The sequence below is a fragment of the Aspergillus affinis genome (genome assembly GCF_023601865.1).
Source record: "Aspergillus affinis strain CMG 70 chromosome Unknown NODE_38_length_267853_cov_87_405585, whole genome shotgun sequence".
NCBI classification, from domain to species: domain Eukaryota; kingdom Fungi; phylum Ascomycota; class Eurotiomycetes; order Eurotiales; family Aspergillaceae; genus Aspergillus; species Aspergillus affinis.
In genome coordinates this window covers 234,841-247,591 of record NW_026515819.1, presented here as the reverse complement: position 1 = coordinate 247,591, position 12,751 = coordinate 234,841, and the positions used below count along the sequence as shown (strand labels likewise).

Genomic DNA, 12,751 nt, shown 5'->3' with positions numbered 1-12,751 from the left:
TACGGAATATAGTCCGCAGACGACGGGCGAGAGAGCATGATAAACATGATGCTGTCCCGCCAAGGTGTTATCGGTAACCTCCCAATACGACGTTGACAAACACTTCAATCACACTGGTGAAAGTTCCGAGACCGTTGATAGGAGAAACAGATTCGGGACCATACATTTTCATAAAAAAGAGATCTATAGTTCCCTTGATTGCGACGGTCTTCGAAGAGTTCCATTGTGGGACCGCTTGGCTGATCAGGCCTTTTCAACATCCTCCAGAGCCAACTCTGAATGCTTCGTATCTTCATTGGCCAATCTCTTGTCGTGTACTTCAGAAACCGAGAGTGTTCGAAGTTCGGAACGGTAACCAGGGCTCTTCCAAGCCCTCGGTTCATTTTCGTAGAGCTCATTCACCTGCTCAAGGGCCAACCCCTTGGTCTCATAAACCATGGTGTATACGAACACGAATGCGATCCAGCAGAAGCTGCCCCAGATCCAGAATACATTGGACTGGGTTGGGCTGAGTGCTCTTGTGAGGTATGGAGTAATAAAAGAAAGAAGCCAATTGAAGAACCAGTTCGCAGCAGTGGTCATAGAAAGACCTTTGGCACGCGTCTGAAGCGAGAAAATTTCCCCTGTGACAACCCAAGCGCAGGGGCCAAATGTGGATGCTTTGCGGATGTTAGCAAGGATACCACCCTAGATCATTATCTTGTTCACTTTACCGAAAAACGAGACGTATATGCAAATAAAAGCGAACTGGGCGCATTGTGAAGTGAAATTCGAGATCGGAGTTGCGGCGCCGCAAGCCGAAACGATGTATTGGGAGATACCCATCCCAATGGCCCCGATCAGAAGAACTGGGCGGCGTCCGAAATGGTCAATTGCCCAAAGGCCTGGAAGCGTCATGACTACATTGACACAGTTCACGATCACCTGCAAGATGAAAGAGTCGGGCAGGCCTTCAACGTTCTTGGCGAAGTAACTCGTGCCATAATAGATGATGAAATTGATACCGACCAGTTGCTGGAGCGATTGGAGTATAATTCCAGTAATGGTGCGTTTACCGGTAGTACCCTTGAAGCATTCAATGTACGAGGCAGAGCCAAGGGACTGTTCATACTCCCAGTTGCTCTTCAACTCTGCAAGCTCGGAGATAATATCTGGATCATCGGGATTCAAGCGACGAAGGAAAACTAACGATTTCAGGGCTCGGGTTTCATCGCCTTTTTTTATCAGAAAACGAGGGGTCTCTGGGAGAAAGAGCAGGCCTCCAGCCTTTTCCCAAGTCAGTTATGGATTCATTCGGATTGCAGTTTGCCAAGAGGGAAAGCTCACCAGAATTATTGCCCATGCGAATTGAATGGCAAGTGGGATGCGATAGCTTCCTGTGATCGAGTTAGTTTTCTTTGATCATTTATCAACCCGAACATGCATGGGCAGATACCGCTGTCGTTCCGGTGCTGGGTTGCCCAGTTCACAATGGCGGCCAAGAAAAGGCCGATTGTGATGCAGAGCTGGTAGCATCCCACAACTGCGCCTCTGATCCATTTGGGTAGAGTTTCGGATTGGTACATGGGAACTATAAGCAATCAGCAATGGATACCTAAGCTGTTTTCGCCGACTCAACACACCTTGGGCGGAAACTAAACCGACTCCGAGACCGGCGAAAAAGCGACCAGCAATGAACAGAGGTTGCGCTGTAGCAGCAGTTTGCAGAGCCACACCGAGATTAAAAGGCAGCATGACTGAGATGATGATTCCCCATTTTCTGCCGGTAATGTCTGCGATGATCCCCGCCGCCAGTGCGCCAACGAACGTTCCAACCGACAAAATAGAAACAATTAGGGAGATGCGGCCTTCGTTAGGATGATTGAATTCATCGAGCCAGTAGGGCATAGTTTGGATACCCGCGATGGTCCCAGTATCGTATCCATAGAGAATGCCGCCAAAGGACGCGAACAACCCTACCAAGATGGCTGGCCACGCAGCTCCCGTTTCATTGGGGGGACGTTTGAATAACATAGCCATCGCTTAATGAGTTATCGAATTCAAAATTGCCCAACAAAGAAGGGAGAGAGATTCCCCACGTGAGATAAGATATTGACGAATGCGACAGTGTGCGGAGAGGGATAGCAGTCCTAAGTACTTTGGGACTGGCTGTGCTAACCTGCCAACAATCAAAATATAGACTTGGCGGGAGTTATTACCTGAGACGCAATCCAAGCCCTGATTCGAGAATTGCGCAGAGTCGGCCTGGTCACCAAGACTGTCCGTGTGGGGTTGAATGACGCACTCCAAACCTTCCAAAGAGAAAAAGCAAAAGGGCAAAAGGGTGGAGTCTTCGGGGCGTGGCAATCGTGCAAGGGTCCCTCCAATGGCCCTTTCCCGTACCATTCAGGCTTTTCAGGGCAACCAGGAAAATTTTGTGGAGCCTGCTCCGGGGCACAAAATCAATTTGGGGCCAAGGAAGTAGATGGCAGGTGTTGAACACTAAACCTACTTAACGATATCCCAGGACCTAAATGCGCCACTTAATGCATCTATTCCGACGCCCCATGATGCGGTGCGTTTCGCAAATAAAAAAATGCAACCAATTTCTTACATCATTCAGTTGCGATGCGTTCGAAGCCAATGGACGTCTACATTGTACGGGCCGCGACGCTTCCCCGTGGAGAGATCTCCACACACACGGGGAGAGTTTCCAGACCCCGCGAAGCTTCTTGGCCAGTCCACTTTAGTCTTGGCGAGGGTCTGGCTTGGTTTACATGTACCAACCAAACTTGAGAAACGCCAGGACCGGGACATCACGGTCTTGGTAATCCGCTGATCCAGGACTCCCATGGAAGTTCGCAATGGAAGTCCCGGTATACGGTACTCCGACAGCAATGATAGCAACACGTACAAGGGGGAGCGGTAGCTGCGGTAAGATGGCGCGTTTTCTATGAGACTGAGTTGATTGTCATGCTCCTCGGTGAATTATCGGGGTATTCTGCGCCCATCAGGGACGGGGAGTGCGGAGACAGCCACCTGAAGTTACGTGTGGAGCAAGAGAACCTGACCCCGGTACTTTTCGAACCTGTCTCAAGACTCGAGGGAACTCCTTGGTTGGTTCCGTGCCTCTCGGCGAATTCTAGACGATGGAAGACCTCGGAAGACGCTACTCCGAGTTGGCGTGGCCCGGTCTGTTCACCGGCAGCCCATCGATGGAGTTACCGGCCAGCCAAGGACTCGCTTCCCTCAGAATCCCGAGAAAATGTCCCGCTATGGCACTCCCGTCGTGGACGCCACCCGGGCCTGCCGGGAACTACGTACCAGTCCCGACCTCGTGATTGAGGGACCCAACCCGATTTGGAAAGTAATCAATTAGCCATTAGTTAGTAGGCTAGATAACTGTACAAAGTCGGGGACGCCTTCAGTAGCGTATTGACTCTACCGGGAAGCTCAACCGAAACCGAAAAAGGCAAAACCAGACATCGTAGGGGTTGGCGTGGACAGCAGGTACTTGAACAGCATGGACAAATGGACGAGAGAGAGTAGCGTGAGATTGATGATCCCTCTAAAAAGAAAAAGAAGATGCTACGCGCCTCTAGAAAACAAACGGATGGGGAGCGCTAGGCAGCAAAAGCGCTTATAATCGTAGGAAGTGAAACAAAGAGGGGGCTGGCGTTAGCCAGCCGAGGCGTCTGGGGTGAGCGACCAGGGTGCTCAGGGCAGCGGGAGGACTAACTCAGGCTGGGCTCCGGGGGACATTTTTACCATCACCTCTCTTACTAGTACTGGTACTGAAGAGGAGGTTTAAGAGGGCTGGGCAAAGTATACATGGCAATTGCCTTCTGTGATGAGAATATGTTTACAGGTCGATATTTGCATCTATTAATACATGTATCCAAGTTATTCCAGCCATCATTGTGTTGCCCATGTTGCTACCTTGCTGCTCGGAATCTGTAACGAGTGCAAGTGGGCTTTGTACTTCTCCAGGAAAGGGTGGTTACCACCACGGAAGCCGTTCAACAATAGCAAGAAATCCTCGGCCAAGTTCTGAGGATGAAGTTGTGGGTATCGAGTCGGTAAAATTGCCCAGCGGTGCCATTCCGGTCCCATAGGGTGGGTTGATATTACAGAGGATATCGGTTGCACTGACGGCAATATCATATAGTTTCTCGGTCCATGTGAATTTGATTAGCGAGATGTCAAGCGTATAATTGAAGGAAAGTGAGATGGCAATGAACATACATATCCAATTCCGTGGGCTTCCATTGAGCTTAGTTTCAATGATCGACAAAGTTGAAGTGCTGACTTGGCGATGGATACAGGGTAACCGAATGTCAGATCAGGTCGCTCGGAATGTGACCGCAAGAAGCCATGATTTAAGCAAAGAAGCCAAACACGGTTCTGGATCCATTGCTGAGTGATGAATACGTCTGCCGCTTGTGTCTCACGCAGCCCCATGGCTAGAAGAGCATTGCTATCGCCTCGGTCTCCTTTGGCTTTCTCAAACCAGTCATATCCCTTGAATCTCTCAGCTTGGCTGATCCTTTCCAGGCTGTCATACATCGACAGTGCTTTGGCTTCGGTGAATCTTCCACAAAAGCCCTTGCTGATATCGCATCTTTGATTCCAGCAATGAATGATATCTTCGTCGATGACATCGAACAACTCCATCAGTCGAGTCAAGCCCATGATTCCCTCCGCATCCTTCTCGTTGTGAACAATGATACCAGAAACTAGGCTGTGAGTTGCATTGTGAAGAAAGTCGTGTACGAAGCGCATGTTGAATCCTGGTTTCACTGAGAATGTTACTGGATGAAGTCGCCGGAGAGCGTATGCCCTATAGTGGGATTAGCATCGATGCGGCGAGATTGAGAGCATACCTTTCTGTGATTGATAGAACAAGATATGTCCGCAGACTTTGACTCTTCTCATCTCCAGATGAATCGCGATAAGTTTCAGGATCATTGAGTCCCAGTGTGAAGGCGAGATCTAACCATGCAACATTGTGTTGGTTGCTACCAGAAAGACAACCGAAAAGAAAAAGGCTGGTCAGAACAGCCTCAATGGTAGGGTTCTCGCCGAAGTCGGAGCAACTTCGCATTTTGGTGGCCTCGTGCATCATAGAGCGTGCTTGAGTGGCGCGCGAAGAAGTTGTTGCGCGTTCGTTGATCTCGATCGGCAGTATGAGAGAAAATGCACATAATGAGAGCAGAATTGCTCCAAATTGAGGGTTTTTGCGATGCTCTTGGGACGTCATGCGGGTGAAGATGGGGGAACGACTCAAAATTGGAAGAGTCGGGTGTAATAGATCAAAGTATACATAGATCCAGAGTATCATGTTAGATTCATTGATAGAAGAAGGCCAAAAATCATCCGCTTCTTGGCTGTCGTGCTGAATTGATGACCCCACAGCCGGGGAGAATGCCATTCTCTGCTGTTCCTGCGGAGACATGTTCATAGCCGAGACTTCTGGGACTGGCTGAATAATGGATGGAAGTGATGGTTTGAGATATATTTTACTGCCGAGGAATTCAAAGACTAGGACTTGAGAGCCGAGACGGTCCGGAAGCCAGTACTCGACGTCCTGACGGTCATTCCAACCCACTGCGCTATTGGCGTGAGAATCCATAGGCGCGGGCTCATTGCCCCAAGCACCTACCACAGTGGATGATTGACCGTATAGTGCTAGACCATCTGCCCCATCCATAGGAATTGTGACCTCGCCATGAGGCGCCCAAGATGTCCCCGACATCGCCACGGGCCGGTCGGGTGCCACCGAGGAAGTCGGGACATGACACTGAAAATATTCCTGTTTGGAGATCGGAGCCTCTGAGGGACCTCGAGAATTGTTATGAGTTTGCTGCTGTCTGATTTGCGAGACACGGCTACACGCATGGTTAGTGCAGTTCCCTCCGGCGCGTCGACGGACATTTTGAACTTACTGCCCGGTTGGACCGCGTTTCTTCTGCGGCTGGAGAAATGTACAATTAAAGCCCATCGACTGACAGGCCTTGCAGGGTCGCGACAGACTACACTATGAGGAAATCATTAGCGCCCGTGCCCGCCTGGGAGTAATGTGACAGGGTTAAGTTGGGGGGAAGAGGGACCGAGGAGATAGATGATACATTGATCTTGCGGAACTTGCATTGGTCGCATGCCCGTTTCGCTATACTGGCCGCGTTTTCATTTAGGGTACAAATAATGCCGAGGACACCGACACCCCCAGATGACAGTCCAGTCAAGAAAGCCATGAGAAAGCCTTGAGGACTCCATCCAGCATGGGGGAAAGACGACATCTTAAATGCCAGTGAGCATCTGTCTCCTTTTTCGACTCGCAAGATACTTGTGGTGGTGGCCGGAACCTCCTCGCTCGTTAGTCTCGTTGTGAGCTTTGGAGAATTGAGGAGTGTGGAGAAATTACAGGTGAAGAGGCTTTGATGACAGTGACAATTTCCACCGACGGTGGCTTTCTGTTACTACCTTTTCACTATTTATTTCCCAGAGTCTCTCTGAAAACAGGGGGAAGATAAAATCATACGAGTGACTCTCAGCGTCGACTGATCAACAATCCGTTCATGGCACGGCCACAATATCCCCTAAAATTACATTCTTTAACGAACTTTCTATTTTTTTACAGAACAGTTCGACTCCTGGACGACCCCGTGGATCACCTGTGCCGATGTGGTGTGAGGTAGGTGTTCCCCGTGTAGGTATATTCGAAGTAGGGATTCCCCGTCTGTGAACTTTGCTTGCATATAAGACAAGGTACTCCTTTTGGCTTGGACAGCCTAATCGAAGACGTTGAATAGAATCACCCTCATTTCAAACCATGGACATTCTTCTTGATGTTCTCGACACATTCGTGTTTGATCGACTTTATGCAGCGCTCTTACCTGATACTACGGAAAACTCTGAGAATATCAATTCAAGCGTTTTGAATGACCATGTGAAGGTTTACTTCCCTTTGGAACCGTCCAGGTGGGCGGAGGCCAGCCTTTGGAGGCGAGATAATATGGCAAGGCAAACATTATCGTTGTTTCTGGTGATATGGTAGGTGGTGCTGACCTTGAGTTTGAAGAATAAATCGATTAACTCGTATTCCTTTCTCGCTGAATAGGTTCTTCGGTTTAGCCATGTACCTTATTGGCAGCTTCATTATGTATCACACATTATACGACAAGCGCCTCCTCCAACACCCCCGATACCTACCAAACCAAATTCAGCAAGAGATCAAACAGGGTCTGTCTGCGATGCCTGTCATGGCCATTTTCACAGCGCCCCTGTTCCTTGCCGAAGTGCGTGGATGGTCCAAATTATACAATTTTGCAAGCGAAGCTCCTTTCCCTGGTTACAACTGGTTACAATACCCTCTCTTCGTCTGCTTCACGGACAGTGGAATCTATTGGATTCACCGTGGCTTGCATCATTCCTTTGTCTACCGCTGGTTACACAAGCCGCATCATAAATGGGTAGTTCCGACGCCTTTCGCGAGCTATGCATTCCATCCTCTGGATGGGTGGTCGCAAAGTCTGCCGTACCATATCTTCCCATTCATCTTCCCCCTGCAGAAGGTTGCTTACCTGGGGCTGTTTATTTTTGTGACGCTTTGGGCAGTGTTAATTCGTGAGTTCTCTACGTTCCTCGACTTTTATGATATAACTTAAAATGTAATAGATGACGCCGAGTATCTTTCCACATCCGAGATCGTTAACGGTGCTGCATGCCACACGATGCACCATCTCTACTTCAACTACAACTATGGTCAATATATCACTATTTGGGATCGTCTTGGGGGAACATATCGCAAGCCTAAAGAAGACACCTTCATGCGGAATTTACAGGAGACGGGGAAGACCATTGATAAGGAGGATTAAGAATGCCGAGATTATGTTGTATAATAGTATCTGTATATGCCAATAGTACTAATCATTGATTTGAAATTTCACGATGCGTTTCGATCGCACCACTGAATGAATTCATTCAAGTTTCCTAGTTCATCGATCGCAGTGTTGTCAAGATAAGGAAAGGTCTTGTCGTACTTGCTGGCAACCTCCAGCGTAGCGTTCAATAACCACCAAAGTTCCTCGGCATGTTTTGGATAACCTAGATGCAATAGTTGTTCCTTTTCCAAAGAGCCAACAACGGTATCCCAGATTCGCTTCCAATTGTTGGCAGCTTGGCTAATTGTTTCATAGCTGGAAGAACTATATCATAACAGCATTTGTTTCTGGGGTGGGGGCCCTTAACTTACCATAAATGACAATCAAAAGATGTTCAGGGGGTAAGGAGGAGCTCCACGGTATTGGGGTTGCATTTTTGGAAGTTTCGAGTAATTGCTCAATAATCTTTTCAAAGGAGGGAGTGGTACTTCTGATGAATGAGCCGTAGCAATATTACTAAAACTTACTGCATCCTCGGCTTCCCATAGCTCAGCACTCCAAGCAAAGTGACAGTCCATCTCAAAGACAGATAGTGCTGGATGATTTTTGAAGCAAACCGTAAGGAATCCGTCTGCGAGGAAGACTCAGCAAGCAATTCTCGAAGGTTATCAGCGAGAAAATCCTGATCATGAGGGCAAACAATAAGAAGAGGCGTACCTTATACACATTTCCTCCGTGACCAGTATTCTCCATGTCAAATCGCCACAGACTTTGGGAGCTATCCTGCGCTTCAACTTAAAAATTCCGAACGACCTTATAGACTCGTCAGCCTGATGTATTTAGGGCTGCTTTGATGCTATTTAATGCGACAACCGTGCGTAAACGTTGTCAAGGCTCCGTTACCTGCGACTACCAAAATAAAACTCTGTGACTACTCATAGCCTTTGAATAATATTTGCATTACCCCTGGTAAAAGTTCCTTCCCGCAAAGCTATTATTGCTTAACAGATTATTGAGGAATTGCACAATTAATCCCAGGCACTCGCTTGGAGAGTTGCTGCTACTGTACAATGCAACTCGTTGACGCCGATCGTTGAAAGACATCAAGGATTACCATTTCTCAACATTGTCTTTTTTTACTTCGAGCAATTGACTACAGTAACTCCTTTCAGCGATTCTGTTCAAAATCTTCCCTTTCATCGTACAGGTGTTGTGTGTGTGAAATCATTTACCCTGACCCCTCGCGCGTTGATTTGACCACTAGACCAAAAACGAATCCGTTCTCAGCCTGGTGGATGAGGTTTATAATCAACTTCGCGAACGATATGCAGGATACGACAACTATATATCTTGGATTATGTACAAGTAGAGTGATCCACTTCCTGACAGTAATTTAGAGCCTCGTCACGGCCTATAGTAGCCAGATGCTGTTCCCATTGTTAGGCTGCCCTCATGGCGCACGATTGTGAAACCTCTGTGACGCCTCGGCGAAGTCCAGCACAGCTCGTACTGTCTTGGCTTGCGAGACGGTGTCTGGTTTACCTTTCTCACCTTCATTTGAGCCTCCCAGTAGACTCGATACCCTGTTGAGCGCGTCCCCGACTTGTCTTCTCAATACCTCCCGCGGCTCTCGTAGCCTCGGGCATCCCATCAAGACGTGGGTAACTGTCTCCTCCGCGCCGCACTCGCACCGGTCATCATCACTGTATCCAATCTTCTTTCGGTAGCTAGATAGCTAGATATGGCCCGTCCGTAGCTGTGTCAGCAAGTACGTGCGATTCCTGGGTAAATTCCCGTATAGTCTTCTGGTGTACCGCGCCGGTAGGATGTTGTCAATCTTCCGTAGGTGTAAGCCTTTGGTGCTCGACTTCCACTCTTGCCCCCATTGAGCATGAATCTTATCGCGGATAAATGCGTTCTGCCTCAACAGTAGCGGCCGAAGGGTGTGGGGTTTACCCGGTTACGCCGCTTCCTTCGCGAGTCTCGCTCCCGGTGTTTTCAGTGTCCTGATATCCATTAGAGGCGGAGCGTTATGTGTTCTGCTTGGACCTCGGCGGCTGCATGAGGGTTGCATGGACGATTCGCTGGCCCGATTTATTTCTCGCGTTTTGAATTGCTTGCAGAGCCGATCTGCTATCACGGAGAATAGTTGCGGTTGTGTGCCTACTGTTTCCAATGATTGAGCGTTGGTGGGCTAACTTGAACACCATGTTGACCGCGTAGAAGATGCCAATGAGTTCCGCTACATGAACCGACTAGCGGTCCATCGGTCCCACCTGGATCTGTTGAGACTCCATCACCTCATCGTCGTCATTGAGTGCGACGATAGCAGCCCCCAGATGGCCCTCACGCCCGGAGGCGTCCGAGTAGACGACAATATCCGATGTGTTCCTCGCAGCCTCTGCTTTTTCTCTCGCTGTTTCCCGGTCGTGCTCAAGCTCGATCTCCGTAAAGGCGTCCGGACGCCACGGGGGTAACGGGCGTGGGTCAATCATTTCCAGTTCGTTGAGCCTGTCGACATCTATGGTTTAAACGCTTCGGCCAGAGGGAAGCGGGCGTATGATCCCACATTGTTTCTACGATTTTGGGCTCTTGATAGGGCACTCCAAATGGGATGGTCACGAGGTAGAGTGTGTAGTCTCGCTATGGTGCGCTGCGCTCGGTAGCGAAGACGGAGGTGTGTGGGGAGTATGTAGGCTTCGACCTCCAATGTTGTGGTTGCTACCGTCCTAAACGCCGATAGGATCCTGATCAACACGGTCCTCTGGACTGTGTTCAAGTGACGGAGGTGAACTTTGTCCCGAGCGGGTCGTGCCAGACCGTCGATGCGTAGTTAACTATAGGTGCGACGCATGCTTGGTAGAGCTGACGCATCTGTTCTGGGCGAAGGTGCCGTAGCCCGCTTAGCGCGAGAGTCGTCTTGGTGGCATGTTTAATGGCCTGCTGAACATGTTCTTTCCAGCGAAGTCCCTGGTCGAACACCACTCCCAGTAGCTTGGCTGTGGGTGATGGCTTGACATCGGTTCCATCGAAGGTGATATGTCCTTGAATGTGCACTCCCCTCTTCCTGGTGATGTGGATGAGCTCAGTCTTCTCCGCAGCGAAGCAGGACCCAGTGGCTAGGCCCCTTAGTTAAGTCTTTGACTTACAAGAACGCACGTCCCAATTGTTTTTCCCTCAAAGATATGATCTATCCAATTGCGATCTCAAGAGTCTTTCGTGTTAGATTAACTACTTTCGAGCACTTTTAATTATCGATATTGATTGTTCCCTGTATAAATGTAGGAAGGGGTGTTCAAGATACGGAAATCAGCAAGACAAGACAAGACAACACCATCAAAAAGCCAAGAAATCCAAGGCAGGCTGTTCCTGCACTCCGATCAGCATTCTAGAATCCACCCACCCGACCGGAGGAATCTTCACCGGCGACCGCATCCATCTTCATCGTCATCGCCCGAGCCCAAGGGTCCACCGTTGAGATCTTCAGGACAGCAAATCGCTTTACGTCATTTCCGTCCCCCGCCGTCAACCACGTCCTTCACCTTCTTCCCCCACCATGACCTCCTTCGACACCACATCCACCATCATGTCGACCAATGTTCTCGTTACTGGTGCCACCGGCCTGCTGGGCCGTCAGATCTTCAACACCTTCAAGCACTCCGGCTGCTTGGTCGTCGGACAGGGTTTCTCGCGAGCTGCCCCGCCGACGATATTGAAGGCCGATCTGGAGAACAAGGACGATATTAAGAGATTGTTGGACGAGGCCAAGTACGGGGTATCCTTAGCTCTCGACGGAATATGATCAGGATTGACTAATGCGAATTGAAAAAATCCCTCAGACCGCAGGTTGTGATCCATTGTGCGTTGAAACCATGACTGACCCATTCTGTCGACCCCTCACTAAAACTCAATCATTCCCTGCCTCTAGGCGCCGCCAACCGGTCCCCCGATCTCTGCGAGAAAGATCCCGAGAAGGCCCGTCGCGTTAACGTCGAAGCCACCCGGACGCTGGCCGAAGCGACCGCCGCCAGCGGCGCCCTGCTCATCTACATTTCCACCGACTACGTGTTCCCGGGCAAGGAAGGCGAAGCGCCGTACGACGCCGATGCCGCGACCAACCCGCCGAACCTGTACGGGGAGCTGAAGCGCGACGGCGAGCGGGCGGTGCTGGAAGCCACAAAGGAGAGTTCGCTGGGAATCGTGCTGCGGGTGCCGGTGCTCTACGGCACGGCCAAGGACAACGGCGAGAGCGCGGTCAACACGCTCGTCGACGCCGTGTGGAAGTCGCAGGACGAGAATGCCAACGTCGCCATGGACGACTGGGCGCTGCGGTATCCGACCAACACCGAGGACGTGGCGCGGGTGTGTCGCGACGTCGTGATCAAGTGCATCAAGGAGCGGGTGCAGAAGCGAACCCTGCCCACCGTCCTGCAGTTCTCGTCGGAGGATCGCATGACCAAGTACGAGATCTGCGAGAAGCTGGCGGAGGTGCTGGGATTGTCGCTGGTGGGGATGAAGCGGAACAAGCAGGGCAATGACCCGAATGCAAGTGTGCAGCGGCCCTACGATACGCACCTGTCGACCAAGTCCTTGCAGGATCTTGGCATCGATGTGAGCACGGTGGATTTTGTGGCGTGGTGGTAAGTGTGATTGTGATCTGAGATGCTCCTAGTGGAGAGAGCTATTCCTAGACATGTTGGAGACTAACGACGGGTTGCATAATTAGGCGTAAGAACTTGGGGGCATACAAAAAATAAGCCTGTCGACTTCGGAGTCCTCAGGAGGAGGTTGGATAGGATGGGATAAGAATAGGAATAGGGACAGGGATAGGGATCAGGGATCAGGGATTAGGGATTTAGGGATTGAGGGCAACAAAGAAACCACAAGCA

At 50.0% G+C, this 12,751-nt stretch overlaps 5 protein-coding genes across 5 annotated transcripts; 2 read left to right on the top strand and 3 right to left on the bottom strand.

Moving 5' to 3' along the window:
- Positions 1-243: 243 nt before the first annotated feature.
- KD926_006872 (sugar porter family MFS transporter) lies at positions 244-2,019 on the bottom strand (the record flags this gene model as incomplete). The annotated part of the gene is made up of 5 exons (XM_053099891.1): positions 244-659; positions 714-1,266; positions 1,327-1,376; positions 1,436-1,570; positions 1,623-2,019. 5 exons carry the CDS (start codon positions 2,017-2,019, stop codon positions 244-246), a joined length of 1,551 nt encoding a protein of 516 aa, XP_052956457.1.
- A 1,960-nt stretch (positions 2,020-3,979) lies between these two features.
- Positions 3,980-5,980, bottom strand: KD926_006871 (fungal specific transcription factor domain-containing protein; the record flags this gene model as incomplete). Its single annotated transcript, XM_053099890.1, has 4 exons — positions 3,980-4,150; positions 4,225-4,819; positions 4,863-5,867; positions 5,925-5,980. 4 exons carry the CDS (start codon positions 5,978-5,980, stop codon positions 3,980-3,982), a joined length of 1,827 nt encoding a protein of 608 aa, XP_052956456.1.
- An 831-nt stretch (positions 5,981-6,811) lies between these two features.
- On the top strand, positions 6,812-7,856 carry KD926_006870 (sterol desaturase family protein; the record flags this gene model as incomplete). The annotated part of the gene is made up of 3 exons (XM_053099889.1): positions 6,812-7,032; positions 7,100-7,605; positions 7,657-7,856. 3 exons carry the CDS (start codon positions 6,812-6,814, stop codon positions 7,854-7,856), a joined length of 927 nt encoding a protein of 308 aa, XP_052956455.1.
- Positions 7,857-7,924: 68 nt separating this feature from the next.
- Positions 7,925-10,357, bottom strand: KD926_006869 (uncharacterized protein; the record flags this gene model as incomplete). Its single annotated transcript, XM_053099888.1, has 4 exons — positions 7,925-8,186; positions 8,390-8,519; positions 9,324-9,589; positions 10,119-10,357. 4 exons carry the CDS (start codon positions 10,355-10,357, stop codon positions 7,925-7,927), a joined length of 897 nt encoding a protein of 298 aa, XP_052956454.1.
- A 1,061-nt stretch (positions 10,358-11,418) lies between these two features.
- KD926_006868 (dTDP-4-dehydrorhamnose reductase family protein) lies at positions 11,419-12,506 on the top strand (the record flags this gene model as incomplete). The annotated part of the gene is made up of 3 exons (XM_053099886.1): positions 11,419-11,615; positions 11,702-11,721; positions 11,791-12,506. 3 exons carry the CDS (start codon positions 11,419-11,421, stop codon positions 12,504-12,506), a joined length of 933 nt encoding a protein of 310 aa, XP_052956453.1.
- Positions 12,507-12,751: the final 245 nt, after the last annotated feature.